The 20747-nt window shown below is 44.7% G+C and overlaps 1 protein-coding gene across 1 annotated transcript in view; it reads right to left on the bottom strand.

Annotated features, from left to right (window-relative positions):
- LOC107108844 (bestrophin-1-like) overlaps positions 1 to 20747 on the bottom strand; it is a 43253-nt gene that overhangs the window by 21470 nt on the left and 1036 nt on the right. The window contains exons 2-4 of the mRNA XM_015409366.1: positions 17133 to 17227; positions 12660 to 12893; positions 1712 to 1866 (exon numbers count right to left, since the gene is read on the bottom strand). Of these exons, the coding sequence (XP_015264852.1) occupies positions 1712 to 1866; positions 12660 to 12893; positions 17133 to 17227 (484 nt within the window). The remainder of the gene's footprint in view (positions 1 to 1711; positions 1867 to 12659; positions 12894 to 17132; positions 17228 to 20747) is intronic.

Genomic DNA, 20747 nt, shown 5'->3' with positions numbered 1-20747 from the left:
AGTCTAGAGATCGTAGTGGTTTACATAGAACCAATATCTACTGTGCTTTAGATTTTACGCCCCTCGCCTATTCCATTAAAAAAATATTCTTAAACATTGGCATATTATTAATGACATTCCGGGATGCCAAGAAAAACCGTTTATAGGCTTCAGAAAGACCAATAGTTTTCGCAACACTTTGGTTTGTGCAGATTTACGTCTATCTCAGAAAATTACCGGGGCTCCTGCTGGTTACTACCCATGTGGTAGATGTTCCATATGTTGATTGGCGTGGCAAACAAAAAGTATCCATTTACCTGAAATTAATTTTCAATATGATTTAAAGTTCTTCTCTAGCTGTTCTTCAAAATGGGTCATTTATTTGGTAAAATGTGCTTGTGATTCCTGTTATGTGGGGAACACACTGGCATTCTGTGAACACACACATTATTGATCACAGATCACGTATCAAACAATGCCATTTAGATTCTCCTTTAGTTCAACATTTTATTGACAAAAATCATACTTTTAATGGCTTTAGATTTCAGGTCTTAGAGACTTTAACTGTTAACAGATACAATAGAATCAATGTACAAAAAGCGCTATATCAATGAGAGGCGTTTTGGATCCATTGCCTAAGAATTTGCCATCTTTTGGTCTCAATCAAGCATTAGAACTATCTTGCTTGCTGTAGTGTCATCGTCCCCTTTAAATGCCTCTAGTGGGTGCGTGCTCTCTCTACAATTGGGGATTGCCTCCTTCTATGCAGTAGCTCTACCAACCTCATTGTTCAGAGGCAATACCAGCGGACAGAAGTGATTTCCTTCTAATTATTATGACTGGTTGCCCATTTATGGAAGTTGCTTTCTTGGAATTTCATTGGTAAGTTGTTTTCAGCAACCGCTGAGACTTTCAGTCTAGCACAGTTACATTGAGGCATGACTATATTTGGACATGTGTCTTTTCTATACAGGAAATTTTGTTCGTGATAATTATCTCAGAAGCTCATGCAAAATATAGTTCATGAAGAATATATATAGGTTATTTTGTTTCATTTTTTGATTATGTTTTGTATATTTTTTCATAATTGGTTTTTCAGTATCACCTTTTATGTTCCGTTATCACCGAGGAAGATCAATGAAACAAAGTTACTAATATCCGGATCCTTCATATATCCACTCTTATATGAGTATCTACATGACATTTTTATGGCTTTCTTAACTGGATTTGTATTTACATGATTTACATGTTCCTATGATTGCACATATGACTTTATTAACTGTACCTGGATTTGTATTTTCATGATTTATCTTATACCCATTGGGATGAACCTGTACTTGAACGATTATATCCAGTTTGTACTTATTGATTACAATTCATTATTGTTATTTACTATTGTAATCAGTGTTCCCTCTAAGCTGAGTTAGTGTGAACTAGCTCACAGTTTTTTAGCCTCCAGCTCACACATTTTTGTCTTAGCTCAGGAAGGATGGCTCCAGAGCAAACTAATTTATGCAGTAGCCAAATAACCTGCTCACAACTTTAATGCCAGTAGCTCAGAAAGTAGAATTTTTGCTCACAAGACTCCACAGCTTAGAGGGAGCATTGATTTGTAATACATTAGTTATATAATGTTGTAGCGTCTTCTTTGCACAGCTTTGTCTGGTATTTCATTCTAAATCACCACCATATGCCAGATCCTTGGATAAGGTGTAGCTTATTTAGTACTCACATTCAAGATGCCTTGGAGCAGCACACTGTCACGGATCCGCCCATCATTGCGTGCCTTCACTGCCAGATTTGAGAACCAGACACAGGGGATCCAGAATTTGTTATGGGGTGAGGTCAGGCTGTCATATTTCTTGTGCTCTTCTGGAGTCATCAGCCCTACACAGACAGTGGAGAAAGGACAGGTAATTCTGTCTTCTCAATTAATTTTTTGGCAGAAAAACTATAAATTTATTAGGCCCAAGGACAATTTTTGGAACTCAAAAATAATAGTGTTTGAATTCTGTACCTGAAATTTCTGGGTTTGTAAACCTAGACTGGATTTTACTGGAAACAGAATGAGGGTAGCATGGAGGACATCTGGTACATTTGATGAGACCTTGATAGGGACGGGATGATTAAAACATCCCTGAAAGAAGGGTGCAATAAACATGCCCTAACTTGATATATTTTATCGTAAATGAAAAGTCTGGACTGAGTGTTGGAGAGGATGCCCTAGCACAAGCAAAGAGCATCGTGGCCTCTGTAGGAGGTCTGTATATTACCCAGAACAATCTTTTGCATGTAAAATTCTATTGCCTACATAAATTATGCAGACACATATAATTTTTGTTATTTTATCCCAATGTGATTTCTGATTTTGCTGGCTGTGGAAGGGACAAGGAATAGGTTGCCAACCCTAGGGTCCCTTAAAGGCCCACACACGCAAAATAACATTGGGGTGAAACTATTAAAGTGTTCAGAGTGTGGGGAAAGCTTCCATACTTCTACAAAACTTAAAATCCATGAAACAAACGATACTCGAGAAAAATCATTTTGATGTTCAGTGTGTCAAAAAGGTTCCGCAAATTACTCCACCTTTACTGTACATGACAGAATTCACACTGAATTATACTACTATTACTAGTAAAATTTATTGTGTAGCCAATGGCTACACAATAAATTAGATAACTAAAATAAATTAGATAACTTACAGCACTGGAATTTGAATTAGATTTAAAATATAATAACCTCTAAAAATTTGTACATTTGAGAAACCTTATAAGTATTATCAATGTGGGAAATGTTTCCATTAGTCAAGTAACCTTAGGCCACAAGAAAACAGTCACATTAGGGAGAACCCATGTATTTAGCTGTTGTAGATTTTCCATGTTGTATGGCCGTGGTCTTGGCATTGTAGGACCTGACGTTTCACCAGTAGCTGCGACTGGCATCCTCAGAGGTATAACACAGAAAGATGGAGTACTCTCTGTGTCAAGGTGAGAAGAAAAATGGTCGGCAGGTAATTTGTATCTACTCAGATACAAGTTACCTGCCTACCAAACGTCAGGTTGTACAATGCCAAGACCACAGCCACACAACCCCGGAAAATCTACAACAGCTAATGAACTCCAGCTGTGAAAGCCTTCGACAACATAATTAACTCATGCATTTGCTTGAAATGTGGGCTATACTTCAGAAGTTCGACAGAACTTAAAGTCTGGGAAAAGATCCACACTGAGGGAGAAACTGATATTAACACTCAACACGTCAAAGAGTTTTTCTGATGGCTCGTGTGTCACTGCATGTGAGAGAAGGTTGTGTGTGAAATTTCGTGAATAAAATTTGGCTCAGTCTCAAACTCTTAAAACTTCACTGCAGGGCGTTTACTGAAGCAAAAAGAAGCTGGCTTTTTTAAAAAAAGTGAGGAAATGTTACTTATCTTTGATTGTGGTGACTTTAATAAGAGAATAGGTGTCAGCTATGCTGCCATGGGGGTTGGGGAATTCATTCTGTGTCTTGTTACTTGCTATTGCATTCCTATCCCTGCTGTTCTGCCTGTGCTGAAACGCTTATCTCGACAGATGTGCAGGAGGAGGTTGTGTTATCTGGAAGTCTCCTATGTACCGTGAGAGACTCCTGGTTCCCAGCTTTAGCCACCTAACAGTTTCCTAACTTGTCCCGCGTGCGGGAGGGTATCTAATTGGCCCATGCCATTGGGGGGGTGCATACGAATACCCTATATCCTATTAGGCTCTATGGGTTGCCGCCATTCTTAACAGTGCTTGTGTTAGTGCATCTATAGCTTTGCAATAAAAGTATAACCGTTCCTGAATGCGTGTACTTTGTCGTTTGCTGTGGGTTCTGACAATAGGGTTGCTGTCTATTGTGTGGTTGCAAACTCTGTGTTGGGAAATTCCTGGAGATTAGGGGGAGGAGGAGCATGGGGAAGGTGGGGGTTGGGGGGTGCCTTTTTAGTGCCAGATGCCATAGGGTCCGCCTACCAAAGCAGGGGAAGTGATCTCTGTCGTCTGGAGATAGTTATAATTCCAGGCGATCTCCAGGCCCCACCTGGAGGCTGGCAAGCCCGATCTACTGCAAAAGTTGCCAGATTTCCAATCGGAATAGTGCACAAAGCAATAACATATCCGTGGAAGACTGTTAACATCCCTATATTAATGAGGTTCAGTGATAAAGCATATGCTCGGTGTGCAGAAGAAGAAGAGATTGGATTTATACCCCGCCCTTCACAACCCAAAGGGGTCTCAGAGTGGCTTACAAACTCCTTTCCCTTCCCCTCCCCACAACAGACACCCTGTGAGGTAGGTGGGGCTGAGAGAGTTCTTGACAGAAACTGCTCTTTTTCAAGAACAGCTGTGCCAGAACTGTGGCTTGCCCATGGTCATCCAGCCAGGTGCAAGTGGAGGAGTGGGGAATCAAACCCAGTTCTCCCAGATTAGAGTCCGCGCACTTAACCACCACACCAAACTGGCGTAGATGAGTTATCTCTCTCCCATGGCACAGAACATATCTGCACTTATAGTTACACCAATGGCGTGAAACAAAAGACTTACCATCTAACACTGACAGTGGAGAAAGGAAAGGTAATTCCTTAGCTAGAATGTCATACCTAGAGAGCCTTGGGAAGCCAGAAACGCTAGGTTCAGAGGGTAGCCAATGTTTGTCTGTAGTGGAAGAGCTAGATTTTAGTCCAGTGGTACCTTGGAGACCAATAAACTTTTGAAAAGCTCCCTTTGTCAGGTACAAAGGCTAGATTGTATCTCTGGGTCAGGAAGAAAGGAATGACCCCAGAGAGGGGTGGGCTCCTAAAAGGAGATTATACATTATTTGGACACACCAGAGAAGAAGAAGAAACTCTCCTTTTCGACTTGCCTTGTACTGGGAGCATCAACCTACCAAGCCACGAAAGGCTAGCTTTTACACCCACCAGGACGCCTTTTTGAACATGTGATGAGGGACCATGGGGAGGAGATGCCAAACTGGAGGACAGAGTTAATGGGAGAACGTTAAAGAGCTCTGTAACCTCAAGATCAAATCAGTCAATCCTAAAAGAAATCAACCCGGACTGTTCCCTGGAAGGCCAGATAATGAAGCTGAAGCTCAACAACCTCAGATATGCAGACGATACCACTCTAATGGCAGAAAGTGAAGAGGACCTAAAGAGCCTCTTGCTCAGAGTAAAAGAGGAGAGCGCAAAAGTGGGCTTGAAGCTCAACATCAAAAAAAAAACTAAGATCATGGCATCCGGCCCCATCACTCCTTGGCAAATAGAAGGGGAAGCTGTGGAAGTAGTGACAGACTTCACGTTCCTGGGATCCCAGATCACCACAGACTGTGACTGCAGCCATGAAATTAAAAGACGCCTGCTCCTTGGGAGGAAAGCGATGGCGAACCTAAACAGCATGATAAAAAGTAGAGACATCACCCTGCCAACAAAAGTCCACATGGTCAAAGCAATGGTATTCCCAGTAGTCATGTATGGCTGCGAGAGTTGGACTATAAGGAAGGCCGAGCGCAGAAGAATAGATTCTTTTGAACTATGGTGCTGGAGAAGACTCTTGAGAGTCCCTTGGACTGCAAGAAGAACAAATCAGTCAATCCTCAAAGAAATCAACCCTGACTGTTCCCTGGAAGGCCAGATAATGAAACTGAAGCTCAAATACTTTGGCCACCAAATGAGAAGGGAGCACTCACATGGGGTCGCGAAGAGTCGGACTCGACTGTGCGACTGAACAACAACAAAACCTCAAGAGCTAATAGCCTACTATTGCCTACTAAGGCTATTAGCTCTTGAGGTTTTGTTGTTGTTCAGTTGCACAGTCGAGTCCGACTCTTCGCGACCCCATGAACAACTTAAGAGCTAGAGTTAGAGCTAGAAGACTACATGTTTTCATCTTTTCTTTATACACTAGCTCAGTCTGATGTTTGTACCAGATCATGTGTGTGATTTTATTTGCTTATTAAATATTCTTACAGTCTGAATACTTGAAGCCTGATCTCCGTGCTCATACCACACAGGCATCCGTCACACATTCCATAGGGCTGTATGGGGGAGGGTCCGAGAGTGAGTATACCATCACCAAAGTGTGAATTTGTGCAAGTGCAATAGATCATCCCTGCTTTAGTTAGTATGAGCGAAATGGGAAATGAAGCAAATAAGCGGAGCTTTTAAGTGACAATGCAGTATTGTGCTAGAAGTACTAATGCTTCTAGCAGGAGATACTTTTCAAGATTAGTTGGTTGCAGTGGGTAATGCCCAGAAAGAAGTTGGAAACCCTCCAGGAGTTAGGGGGAGAAGACTTGCAATGGCCATGGAACTCTCCAAATTCTCAGAACCTGGGGGAAAGGGGGATTTAAGACAGCAAGGGAGAGAGAGAGATTGAATCATAGAATGTTAGAGTTGGAAGGCACCCTGCAGGTCATCTAGTCCAACCCCCTGCACTCTGCAGGAGAAGATTGGATATATACCCCACCCTTCACTACCCAAGGGAGTCTCAGAGCGGCTTACAAACTCCTTTCCCTTCCCCTCCCCACAACAGACACCCTGTTGGGGCTGAGGGAGCTCTGACAGAAACTGCTCTTTTTCAAGGACAACTCACATCAGAACTATGGCTTGCCCAAGGTCATCCAGCAGCTGCAAGTGGAAGAGGAGTGGGGAATCAAACCCGGTTCTCCCAGATTAGAGTCCACGCACTTAACCACTGCACCAAACTGGCTCCCACTTAACCTGTCTTATGCCACAGTTCCCATATGATTTTTCTTATCCCCACTGCTGCTATTTACCCCTTAAAAAGCATAGAGAATATATTCGCAGATCTCTCAAGAGCCATGTTTAATTTGACCCTCAGGAGAAGAAGGCTTGACAGCCTCCAGGTGGTAACTGGAGACGCCCTGCTATTATACTTGATCTCCCGGTGATCAAGATCAGTTACCTTGGAAAATGGCTGCTTTGGAAGGTAGACTCTGTGGCCCTATACCCTGGTGATGCCCCTTCCCAGGCTCCACCCACAGAATCTCCAGGTATTTTCCAAGCCAGAGTTGGCAGCCCAAAGGACCTTCCACTTGAAAATCTGCTCTCAGTCAGGGGTCATTTCATAGAAACAGAGGTACAGGATCTCATTAGCATAACTCATTAGCATAACCTATTTGCATACTCCACACACCCCGACATCACCGGAAGTGTGTCAGAAGGCAACACCCACCACTCAGGCTCCACTGGACTGTTTTGGATTGCTAGCTATGGGGGATGGGAGAACGTGTAGATCTGCCCTCGCAGAGGAGGGAGAGCTTGTACCTGAATAAAACTTGGTCTTAAAGGTGCCACTGGACTATTTTGGACCGGGGGGGCGGGGGGGGGCTCTGCAACTTACTTGGCTGCTTCTTGCTCTGACTGAGGGCTGCTGGGAGCAGGGGGTGGGGCTTGTTGCATGTGCCCGCCCCCTGGGCTCTTTACTGCCAGAGCTCCGCTCCTGTGCGCTCCCGCAGGAAGTGACCCCTGGTCTCAGTTATCAGAAGTGGGCTAGAGGGACAAGTGATCTTGCTTTACAGGAGTCTGGGTGACCTGAGCCTAAATCTTTGTGCTGGTATTTTTGTATATAAACTCACTGCAAACATTAGGGTTGCGAAATTGAAATTGGCCGGGAGCAGGGGGCTCCCGGCCAGCGTCCTCTTCGTGCGTGCTCCACGTCACCCGGAAGTGACGTTGGACGCTGGGGGCGGAGCCACGCCATTTGAGGGGAAAACAAAGAGTTTTCCCCTCAAATGGCAGCGGGAGTGGGAATCGGGGCTCGAAACCGGGGGGAATTCCGCCCCCCGGGGGCATTTGGCAGCCCTAGCAAACATGCAAGCAGTTGGTGTCACAAATCTTTGAACTGAACCACTAGGCATCCTTGCTAGAGTTGTTAGCCAGCTCTGACTTGATCTGGACTTCAGTTAACCTTGAAATAAGCTGGAACCGTTTCATTGCACTTCAAAATGATGTTGGCTAAGGCAGTAACCAGAGCCAGGATTTTACAGAGGCAGCCCATTACAGCCCAGTTATAAATGTTTACTCAGAAGTAAGGTCATCTGAGTTTAAAAGGGCTTAGTTTCCTGCTAAGTCTGCTTAGCAGGACAGTTTCAAGAGATCTTTAATAAATGGGTTACTTCCAATAGAATTACTCAGCTGGAGCAAAATAGTATTAATAAGTGCCTGTCTTTTTGGTTTAGGATGACTAACTATTTCCAAGAGGTCCTCCTCATATAATTATAGAAATCTCCATGGAAACCTAATGACTTTGTGAACCACCATACTTTGTTTACATAGAAAAAGCTTTACATGCATAAACACGGCATATGGAGTTAGTTAAACCCCCAAACCCTGGTTGATGATCTCCTCCCAGGTATGTCTTGTCTACACTGTAAACAATCCTTTTTCCTGTCTGATGTGGTTTATTCACCTGAGGAAAAGAAAGCACAAACGATGAATAGGCCATGTCCTGCCCTTGTGTATCCTCAATATGGCAATCAGATTGTTGGTGTTTTGGGGCTTCATGCATCTTATAGAGTGGTCTCTAAGGCACAAAAGTATATGCCACTTTTTAGGTACCATTCAATTTTGTTTGTGTTATGATAGTCTACGGATGGACCACAATTTTCGTTTACTCCAGAAAATGAAGGTTGTATGTGCACTCACTGGGTTTTTTTTTGGGGGGTGGTGTTAGTTGTGGTAAACAGATTTTGTTTTTGACAACAGAAATATGTGTGCATGCCCTTGGAAACAAACTGTCTCTCAGATTGTTTTAACCTTTCTTTACAATGATTGCTTGCTCCTCAGCCTCAGTCACTCCTGTGCATCCTGACTGTATGAACTGGACTCCAGATGGTGGAGAATAAAAACAGATTTCCTGTTCAATGGTCAGCTATTGAGTCTTCCCTATTGTTGAACATCCCGCTTTTTTAATAGCTTCAATTAATTTTAGATTCCTTCCTTTATAATGGAATTGAATTTGACTACAGAATTCTTAGTGCCCGTGGGTGGCTGCTGTCTGGTGAAGATTATTGTCCGGTTTTTCGGCAGCTGCTTTTCGGGCCACACATAATTGGGGGATTCCAGTGTTTTCAAAACCAAGTTTGACAGACTTAACAGGGGGGAAAAATGAAAGATAATACAAAATGGCCACTAGATAGAGCCACTATATCAGAAAGGGCACTTAAATGAGTTATTTCATGCCTTTCTCACTTATTGTCAGCATGAACCCGAAGGCACATGGTTGTATCTTTATAAGAACTGAGGAGGATTTTTAGTAATGTGGAATGCACACATGCTTTGGGACAGATACGCTTGTTAAAGCCACACAGTAAGTAACCTCTTTTGGAGTGCTACGGGCTTATTGAGAATAGCCCAGAATTTAATTAGGAGGTTCAAAGATTTCAGAAGTGGGATGGGAAATATGGACAGGAGCAAGTCTGCCTTGGCTGCCTGTTCCCCTCCTGTAAGCTAGCAGGAAGAAACAGAGCCAGGCCAGTGCTCGTGGCATCCCTCCCAAACCTCCATTGACCAGCCAGGTGGGGAGGGAGCGGTGTCTTGGACAGGTTGTCCAGATTTAAGCGGCTATGAAGGAGAGGTGGCGGCATGGACATAAACACTGTTTTGATGAACAAGTCTGGACATTACTCACCCCTGTGGTATTCTGCCCTCCCAGAAGGTGGAGCTGTGGATCCACATTTCTGGATCTAACACCAGCAAGGCGACTCCCCCCCCCCAGGATGGAACATCCCTTGGCAGGGGTCATTTCGGGGGGGATCGCGGGGGATCGCAGTTCCCCCGGGTGAGGTACAGGGGGCGGGGCACATGACGAAACTCCGCCCCCTGCTTCCGGCCGCCCCGCTTCCGGCCCTCATTCAGCCAGGAGGAGGCAGGAGAAGAGGGAGGGTAAGTTGCTTCCTCCCTGCCTCTCCCCACCCCGCTGCAAGGCCGGCAGCGGCGGCCGGGACCGTTGGGGGCAGGGTGTGTGGCCTTATGACACACTTCCGGTGATGTCAGGGGGTGTGGCCTTATGACACACTTCTGGTGATGTCAGGGGGTGTGGCATATGCTAATGAGTTATGCTAATGAGTCCCCCTAGCTCTTTTTCTACGAAACGACCCCTGTCCCTTGGTATCCACATCGTTATGTCTTCGGATACTGCCTGACGCCAGCCAGAGGCAGCTAGAGCTTCAATCCAGAATAGGGACTAGGCTCCTGAACTACTAGTAAGGAGCCAATAGGGACATTGGCAGGAAGTTCAAACCCGCCAATAGGACCTAGGGGTGTCCCTCCACAATTGTATAAAGTTGGCCAACCGACCGTTAGTTTCTGTCCCATGTGTTAAGTACCAATAAACACGTCTTCTCGGATGTCGTGGTCCGCGTCCTGATGTATTGGACCCTGTACTTTTCACACATGTTGCGCTCTGTCTCATACAACACAGCAGGGCTATGTGGAGACCCTTGTGCTGCACAACTATAGGCAGTAGGGTTGACAACTCTGGGCTGGGAAGTACCTCAAGATTTTGGGGATGGAGCCTGGGGATGGCAGGGGTGTGAGGAGGGGTGGGACTTCATTGGTATATAATGCCTTAGAGTCCACCTTCCAAAGCAGCCATTTTCTCCAGGGGAACTGATCTCTTTCGTCTGGGCTCTGGAGATCATTTGTGATTCCAGGAGATATCCAAACCTCACCTGGAGACTGGCAACGCTAATAGGCCGCAGGTCAGCCCATGCAGCCCTGGCCTCTGAAAGGCAACTAGAACGAAGTAGCCTGGCTCTGGGCCTGGCTTTCCCACGACCAGCTCCTCAGTGTTGTGGTTACCCTAACAGAGGACAGAGCAGGCTGGTCCCACCTTGCTAGATAAAGGATGCTGCTTTGTCTGGAGCAGTGCAACTCGGTGTTTCTACTGCCAGTCCAATCCAAATGCCTTTATTGGCATACAAAGAAAAAAAGGTACAACATGGCCAGTCTACAGAAAAATCACAATGATAAAAACCATCAAGCATCACATAAAAGAGCTAGACTTTTGCTCCCTGAGTGATTGTTATGGCAACCAGAAGGTACCTTGCGACTGAACTAGTAAAGTGGGAACATCGGTCAGATAGTAAAAGAGACACTAACTTTGCCTCAGATAGACCATGAAAGTTAGACACAATAGGTTTAATTGTACAGTCCCGCACTTCCTCATAAAATTCACAATTAAGTAGAACATGGGCTACCGTTTCTGGTGGCCTTCCTTTACATGGGCAAAGTCTTCCTTGATAGGGAGTGTTGGCAAACCTCCCAGACAATACTGCTGAGGGTTAAATCTTGCTAACATAAAAGAGCGGCGTAACTACATTATTTAACAGTATTCTTCTGGACAAGTCTGATAGTTACTTTGGCAAGCTGCTTCTTTTGCAACATGGGTGTTTTAGCACTGGCTAATATTGGTGGATCTTAAAGTAACCTTGTATCCTCCTCTAAAGAAATGTGCAGCCTTCTGACCTACCGCGTTGAGTGCAGCTTACTCACAGGGGCTGAATAAATATCCCATTTTATTTTCCTGCCTGCAAAGATGTGTGTATTGTGAAACATCACATGGGGCCACCATATGCTTTGCATATGAAAGCTCTTAGGTTGAGTCCTTGCTATTTCCAGTCAAAGGATAGCAAGAATTAGGAAAGATCCATCTCCATCTAAAACCCTGGAAAACTGCTGCCAGCCAGATAAGAGAACAGTGAGCTACTAGGCTTTTAACTGAAGGCTTCCCTCTTTTTAAAACCTGCTTTTATGGTCTGTCTCTAGCCTGAGGACTGTTTCAGAGATGACATTTTAAGCTGCTGAATTTTGTTTGATGTCATGCCATCTTATGGCTTGTTTTAATACCGATTATTTATCGTTGTTTTTTATGACTTTACTGTATTGGTTGTACTTTGTGAGCCACGTCAAACAAGTGTATGGGGAGGTGGCACAGGCATTTTCTACGAGAAAAAAGAAGGTGGAGCAATGCTGTTAGGCAGCTTCCAGTGTTCATAACAGTTGTCTGGCCACTATGCAGGGCTGCTGGCCTGCATGTGGTTTGATAGGTTTCAAGAGTGGGCACAATTATCACCAGCATAGGTAGCTGAGCCTTGGGCTTCATAGTTTCCCCCCTCCTCATATCTTGGTCTCTTGATAAGCTTTGGGGATCTCCCAAATCATAACTAGGGGTCATTTCCTGCGAGAGCGCACAGGAGCAGAGCTCCAGCAGTAAAGAGCCCAGGGGGCGGGAACATGCAACAAGCCCCGTCCCCTGCTCCCAGCAGCCCTCAGTTGGGCCACGAGGAGCAAGAAGCAGCCAGGTAAGTTGCAGAGCCCCCCCCCCCGGGCTGCCTTCAGGTACAAGCTCTCCCTCCTCTGTGAGGGCAGATCTACACGTTCCCCCCCCCCCAATAGCTAGCAAGCCAAAACAGTCCAGTGGAGCCTGAGCGGTGGGCGTTGCCTTCTGACACACTTCCGGTGATGTCAGGGGTGTGGCATATGCAAATAAGTTATGCTAACGAGTTATGCTAATGAGCTCCTGCACCTCTTTTTCTACGAAATGACCCCTGATCATAACATATCTTAATTGGTAATGCTGAGGAGTCTGCTGTTTCATATACGTTTTGTCCTAGCACTTCACCACAGTTGTGGCTCATACCTGCTCTCACAACATGTTCTATGCTTGGAAATCTCTTGAAGACGGCAGTGCTGACAGAGCGCAAGATCAGCACACTCAGCAGATTGATGTAGCGTACCAGGGTTCGCCGCAGGAGGCGCCCGTACTCATCCTTCCCTTCCACACCACTTGAAACCAGGTTCATAATGCGGTCAGGCCAAGGGATGCTCTCATATTGTCCCCACCAGCGAGATACCACCAAGGTAACATAAAAGCCTAGAGTGGAAATCACATGTTAGTCATAACGAGGGGTAGAAAAGGATATCATTGTTTGTCACCTACACATGCATAGATTATTTTTTAGATTATTTATTTTATTCGTATATTTCTCTGCTGCCTCTCAACCTCAAAGCTACTCAAGGCAGCTAATACAACGTGACATTGTGAACAATTAGACTAACCCACCCCAAACCCAGCAAGTTAAAACAAATCACAGCAGCATGAAGTAAGGAACTTATAACTCAACACCAAAAAACAGCCACAGTGAAACACCCTTTTATGCAAAAGGTAAGTAAAATACAGGTTAGACCCTCAGGTTGAGAGGGACTTCTATGTATAATTTTTTAAATTAAAATTCAATGTCATATAATATGTACTTTTTGGATAATGTTATAGGGTCTCTTAAACTGGCCATAGTTTAGGGCTTCAACATGTCTTTTTTTAAAAAAATTATTTATCAGTTTTATACATATTTATTACATTCCGAATATTTAGATCTCTCACATATTTGCGTCTGGATTTCCCATATTTATCCATTTATCTAAACAAGCCCATCTTCCCCCAAAAATATTGTAATCTTTTCCTTGTAAAGTTAAGCTTAATTTTTCCATTTCTGCTATCTCTAATATTTTGTTAATTACCTCATCTCTAGTGGGAAGTTCCTTTTGCTTCCAATATTTGGCTAACACTATCCTGGCAGATGTTAAAATATAGATTATCAAATATCTATGGAGTGACCAATGTCTTTCATCCAAGTCACCATTACCGGGCGAACAGCTTGATCTTGCATATAGTTTTCTAACAAAAACTTATAAGGTTTTTGCACCATTTTATCATTTGTTGATAACCATATCCTATCTAATATGGTGTTGGTTTCTTGAAAGCCTACTATTATGTCTTTAGAGTATCTAGATTGAAGTTGTACTTTTCCCCACCATGTTAATTTAATTTTATATAAAGATATTAATATTTCTTCTGATTTTAATTTATTATTACCATCCAGCAATATTTCATAGCTTGTTCTATCACATGGGTTTTGAGGCGAAGGTTTTATAAATGCTTCCAAAGGGGAAACCCATTTTGGTGTTTTAATATAGTATCTAGCTTTTTTATCTCTGTCCAAACCTTTAAAAGTGCTCCTCTTATCATGTGTTGGCTGAAATTAGAGTGTATTTTGTCTTTTCCATACCATGTGTACGCTTGCCAACCCATACTTAAATCATGTCCTTCTAAACTTAGAGTTCTTGTGTTATCTCCATTCTTTTATCCATCTTAGAGCTGAACTTGGTAGTATAGCTTCCAATTGGGTAATCCCATTCCCCCTCTATCTTTTCTACCTCGCAGGGTTTCCCAATTAATCCTTGTCCGTTTAGGTACCAGATAAACTTTTAAATAATTTTATCTAATTCTGAAAAAAATCAGTTTCTTAATATAGGTATATTCTGTGTTAGAAAAAGGAATTTCGGTAAAATGTTCATTTTTATTGTCGCTATTCTCCCTAATAATGATAGCTGTATGTCCTTCCAGCATCGTAAATCTTTCTTCATAACTTCCAAGAGTTTATAATAGTTATCCTCTATAATTGTGCTGTTTGTACTAGAGAGTATGATTCCTAGGTATTTCACTTTCTTCACCATCTCTATTCCCGATATTCTTTGTATTTCTCGAGTTACATTCAGTGGACAGTTCTTTGTTATCATTTTGGTTTTTCTCAGGTTAATTTTAAATCCTGCAATTTTTCCATATTCCTGCATCATTTCCAACAATTTTATAGTCGATAATATTGGTTCTTCCATTATAAAAACGATATCATCCGCAAATGCAAGCAATTTAAATTCTTCTCCTTTCACTTTCAGGCCTTGTATTTGGGTGGAATTTCTAACCTCTTCATTCAAAGTTTCAAGGGCAAATATAAATAGTAAAGGTGATAGAGGGCAACCTTGTCTTGTGCCTTTTTGGATCTCAATAATAGCTGACAACTCTCCATTAATAACTGTGTTAGCATATTGTACTTTATATATTGCTTGAATCATTGTCAAGAATTGTGTACCACAGTCCCAAGTCTTTAGTTTTTGAAGTATAAATTCCCAAGATATATTATCAAAGGCCTTCTCTGCATCTACAAACATTAAAGCCATTTGTTTCTCAGGATGTTGTTCATAGTATTCTATGACGTTTATTATTGTTTTTGTGTTATTTTTAATTTGCCTTCTTGGTAAGAAACCAGCTTGGTCTTGATGAATTGTCTGTCGCCAAGATATTTGCATATATCTTGTAATCAACATTTAGGAGTGAAATAGGTCTATAGTTTTTAATATCTTTTTTGTTTCGGGTTTATGTATCAACGAAATTACCGCTTGGTGTCTTGAGTTAGGTAATTTTCCATTTAATCTTATATTTTGCAAGAGTTCTTTAAATGGTAGGCTGATCTGTTCTTCAAAAGTTTGATACAGTTCTATAGGTAGGCCATCTGGTCCTGGTGCTTTTTTCCTTTTCTGATTTTTAATTGCTTCCACTACTTCACACACTGAAATTCTTTCATTTAATATACTTCTATATTTGTCCTCCAGTTTTTTATGTGTCTTTTCCTTTAACTATTTGTTCACTTTTTGGGGGTTCTTGTTTGTACAAATCTTTCTATAATTTCTTTTATTTCCTGGGGTCCATATTTTAATTCTCCATTCTCACTCCTTAAAGCCACTATTGTGTCCCCCCCCCTTCTTTCCTTAATCTATAAACTAACCATCTTGTCGGTCTATTCGCATTTTCAAAATAGTACAATTTTGCATATTCTATATTTCTTGCTATTTCTTGTGCTAATATTAAGTTCATTTCATGCTGCAGCATCTTTAGTTTCTCTCTCCCTCTTTTAGTTTTTGACTTTTTCAGTTTATCCTCTTCTTTTTACATTTGTGCTCCTAGTTTCCCATATGATGCATTCCTTTTCTTCCTCCTCCATGCTTCCTGACTAATGCACCATCCACTTATAAATGCTTTAAATGTATCCCATATAGTTCCAATAAATATTTCCGGTTGCATATTTCTTTCAAAAAACTCTTTAATTTCGAGTTTAGTATTTTTTATAAATTCTGAATCTCTTAATAGACCTAAGTTCATTTTCCATCTATTTTTCTTCTTAATTTCTCTAAAGGAAAGTAGTATTGGGTTATGATCGGCAAACGTTTTTGGTAATATTTTTGCTTCCAATATCTCCTGGATCCAACTAGTTGATATCCAAGCCATGTCAATTCTTGACCATGAATTATGTAAAATCTTTTGACTCTATATTTCTAGTTCTCCAAATATCTATTAAATCATACTCTTCTGCCATCTCAAGGAAGTCTTCTTGCAGTATCTGGCCTGTTTTCCCCTTTTTCTTAGAGAATGATTTCCTATCAATTTTAGGGCCAAAGACTGCATTATAGTCTCCTATTACAGACATTATCAAATTTTTGATTAAAGGTTAGACCTCAGGTTGAGAGGGACTTCTATGTATAATTTTTTAAATTAAAATTCAATGTCATATAATATGTACTTTTTGGATAATGTTATAGGGTCTCTTAAACTGGCCATAGTATAGGGCTTCAACATGTCTTAATACAGCCTTGAAAACACCACACAACCCAAAAATATCTCAGATGTGATTAATTATTTTTGAATAATTGAATTAGGAAAAGCATAACAAGTGGGCGATGAAATGGGATAAGATGGTGATTTAATTAAAGTTTTTGCTTCCTTGGAACATATTTTATAAAGTGAGGCCACCCTTTAAGTTGATGTGAGACAGTGTTTTAGTTAGATCAGTGTTTTAGTTGATATTTTTATTTATTTATGTAAAATATTTATATTTTGTCTTTCAAAAGCAGGATCTTCAGGGCAGCCAACAAAGGTATAAAAACATCATCTAAAACCAAGGTAATAATGGATGTAGTATATTAGCCAAAATGGCAGCACATCTACTCAGGAAAGGCCTATGCATCACAAATATAGCAAAGCAAATGTCTTCCAGAATAAAACATTCCCGCTCTGCCATCTGAAGGCCAACAGTGATGTGACATAACAAACTTCTCTAGTATGCGAATTCCATGACTTTGGTGCCACTAGTGAGAAAGCCCTGCCACATGCATTCACCCATTGCTGCTAAAATGATCGAGAAACAGGCAGTGGAGCCTTCATGGAAGATTTCAAAAGAACAGGTAAATTCTCATACAGCTTCATATTTTTATCAGTTCTTACCTAGTACAAAAGATACAGGGATCAGTTCAGCATAGCTATTGCAGTATAGAGCCAGCTTCTCAAACATCAGCCTTTGGCTCTCACTCAGAATCAACCTGGAATAAAAGGGAAATAACTCCAGTTTCTAAACTGTAAGAAAGATTTCTCATTGATTGAAAATATTGAACTTGGACTCTCAGCTGCCTGTAGGGTTGCCAGGTCTGGGTTGGAAAATACCTGGAGACTTTGGGGGTAGATCCAGGAGAGGGTGGGGTTTGGGGAGGGGAGGGGCCCGAGCATGGCTCAATGCCACGGAGCCCACCCTTCAAAGCAGCCATTACCTCCAGGGGAGCTGATCTCTGTCAGCTGGAGACCAGCTGTAAAAGCGGGAGATCTCCAGGCCCCACCTGGAGGCTGGCAACCCTAGCTGCCTGCACAGACCATTCTGCATGATCAGTTGTTATGTTTTTGCCCAATAAATGCACATTTGTTTCCATCTCTTGTGCACAGTTGGCATGTCTTCTCTCAGTATAGCACTTCTGTTATTGTGGATATCACATTTTCTGTGCACAAATCATAATACTTTCTTCTGGGGACAAATACAACATTTACCCTGGGTAGCACATTCCTTGGTTCATGTAAATGAAATTAGATAGTGAAGCAAACGAACAACTGCAAGGGGCAGGATTGCAGGACTCTTTTTGTAGCAGGAACTCCTCTGCATATTAGGCGACACACCCCTAAAGTAGCCAATCCTCCAAGAGCTTACAGTAGCCCCTGTAAGAAGAGCTCTGTAAGCTCTTGGAGGATTGGCTACTTTAGGGGTGTGTTGCCTAATATGCAAAGGAGTTCCTGCTACAAAAAGAGACCTAGCTATTAGCATCTCTCTATATTATAAAGGCGTTTTGGGTGGCCCCTGGCCTATGGGGTGGCGCGATTAAATGCACTCCCTCAACCATTGGCCTGCCAGCTGCCGCTCAAGGCTGCTGTCATGCCATTGTTTGGGTGGCTGGCGGGGGAGGGACGAGGCCTCAGTCTCCTGGCAGCACCTGGACGGGACAGACACTCCATTGGCCAGGGACCGCGGCCCAATGGAACCGCCGCGGCGGCCATCCTCACCCCACCACGAGTCACCGCCTAGGCGGTGTGCGGCCACACAACGGGCGGGACAGGCACTTTGCCGGGGGGAGGGGAGGCCTCCGCCCGAGCCTGCTGCCACCGTCCTTGCCGAGGCGGCCAGCCAGGGAAGATCCTCCAGAGGCCACTGCACCAACTCTCTCCACTCACCTTGACCCGCTGATATCTCCACCGATGGTGGGGTTCACGTGGGGGCCCCCAGCCCAGCAGCCCTGACACCCCGGGGTTCCCAGTGGAGGCCGGAGGCCCAAGGGGAGCCTCAGCTGGCCGGCCTAGGGCAGGCCCTCCACTGCGGCCCACTCTGCCCACGCCTGCTGCTGCCCCCCTCCTCACCAGGCTGGCTGAGCGCAGATGGACTGCCGCCTGGCGCTTCAGTGGGGGGGGGCCCTCCGCCCCAGCCTGCCGCCACCATCCTCACCCAGACAGATGGGCCCGGAGATGCCTTCGGAGGCCTCTGCATCACCTCTCCCCACTCGCCCGCCATGCCGACAGAGACCATGGCTGTGCCACCGGGGACAGCTGCTCCAGTGCGGGGGGGCTCCGCCCGCACCTGCTCCCACTGCCCTCCTCACCAGGCCGGGTGACCGTGGATGGGCTGCCGCCTGGTGGATCACCAGGGGGGCCTCTGCCCCAGCCTGCCAATGCCCTTGTGCAGGCAGATGGATGCGCGGACGCCTCCAGGGGCCTCCGCATCACCTCTCCCTGCTCACCCGCTGAGCCAAGAGAGGCCGCAGCCACACTGCTGGGGACAGGCGCTCCAGGGTGGGGGGCTCCGGCCGAGCCTGTCGCCGCTGCCATCCTCGCGACGCTGGGTGGCTGGATTATCGCCTCTGGAGGCCCCCGCCTTGCCACTTCCTGCTCGCCTGCTGGCCTTGGACAAAGGGGCCAAGGACAGGCGGCCTGGCCCCCCGGCGTCTTGCACGGGGAAAAAGGCCCAAGGAGAGCCGCGGCCTGCCTAGCGCCCATAGTCTGTGCTGCCACAACGAGCCTTCTTCCTAGTCCTATCTATATATCTAATTCTCAAGTCGCCCCCTGGTGTGCGGATGCTTAAATTAGCACATCGGGGGACCTGGGGAGGAGGGAGAGGTTTGTGCGCATGTGGGGTGGTCCCCACGTGTGCACAAAAATCCTAAATCTGGAAAAAAACATCGGGGGGATGTTTAAATCCCCCCGAAATTCACAGAGCGTCCCCTTTAACCACTACACCAAACTGGCGCTCACTACACCAAACTGAGAGAGCAGCGAGGGTACTCGCTTCGGAGCTGGGGGGGGGAAGGCCAGAGGGGGGAGATCGAGCGGGGGGGAACGGGGGAGGAACCGGCAGGATGGGGGGGACTTACTTCCTCCTGCTGCTTCCTCCTCCGCCTTCTGACTTTGGAGCTCCGTTTGGAGCTCTGCCTCCCTCCCCACCCCACCCCCCCGCGAGTATCGCGGGTCCACTCCTTGTACATATATAAAAGGCAAGCTGTGCTGGCGATGACTCACCTGCTCTGCCATTGGCTGCTGGGGAAGCTGCCTTGGTGTCCTATCGGACCACCCGCCAGCTCCTCCATTCTTACACACACAACCGTTTTGACACATTGCACCTTGGGAGTTGGCAGTTCTCAGGTGGCCTTACTGCAACCATAGCAAAGGGAATTAGAACTACAACTCCCAGGTAGGGAGTCCAAAGAGGCCATGGGGCCTTAGCGGGCAGTCCGTTAAACTGTCAGTCAGTTAAAGTAGTAAACCGGAAACAGCTTTGGAACTGAAAGGGGTTGGGAAGAAAAGGAAGGCCTGGACATCTCTCTGAATTCCAACTGATCTCCAGACTACGGAGACCAGTCCCCAGGGAGAAAATGGCTGCTTTGGAGGGGGTGCTCTATGCAGGGCCGGTGCCAGGCTTTTTTGCACCCCAGGCAAGGCTAATGACTTGCGCCCCCCCTCCCAAATCTCCCAACCTGGCACTGGCAACCATACCTAGGTCCCATGTTCCTGGCAGGGCAGCGAGATATGTCTGGATTTAGGCCTGCTGGCTGGAGACTTGCCTCCCTCTCACACCTTTACTAGAGTCACCACGAGGCCTGGAGGACAATGTCCAATCCCTTTAATGTATGGAAAAATAGGCAGCCAAAGTTTTTCATGACATGGAGGTAAACAAAAAGAAGAAGAGGAGGAGGAGGAGATTGGATTTATACCCCGCCCTTCACTTGGAGTCTCAGAGCGGCTTACAAACTCCTTTCCCTTCCTCTCCCCACAACAGACACCCTGTGAGGTAGGTGGGGCTGAGAGAGCTCTGACAAAAACTTCCCTTTCAAGGACAGCTCTTGTCAGAACTATGCCTTGCCCGAGGTCATTGAGCAGCTGCGAGTGGAGGAGTGGGGAATCAAACCCGGTCCTCCCAGATTAGAGTCCGCACACTTAACCACTACACCAACATCCCATTTAGCCTATTTTTCTCCAGATCAGGTGGCAACCTTAAGTTCCACTTGCTCTTGCTTCCTGAACTGAAAGCTGAGG

The sequence above is a fragment of the Gekko japonicus genome, unplaced genomic scaffold (assembly GCF_001447785.1).
Source record: "Gekko japonicus isolate JY-2015 unplaced genomic scaffold, Gekko_japonicus_V1.1 scaffold730, whole genome shotgun sequence".
NCBI classification, from domain to species: Eukaryota; Metazoa; Chordata; class Lepidosauria; order Squamata; family Gekkonidae; genus Gekko; species Gekko japonicus.
Note: the sequence above shows the minus strand (reverse complement) of the source record. Positions and strands in the feature narration are given on the sequence as shown.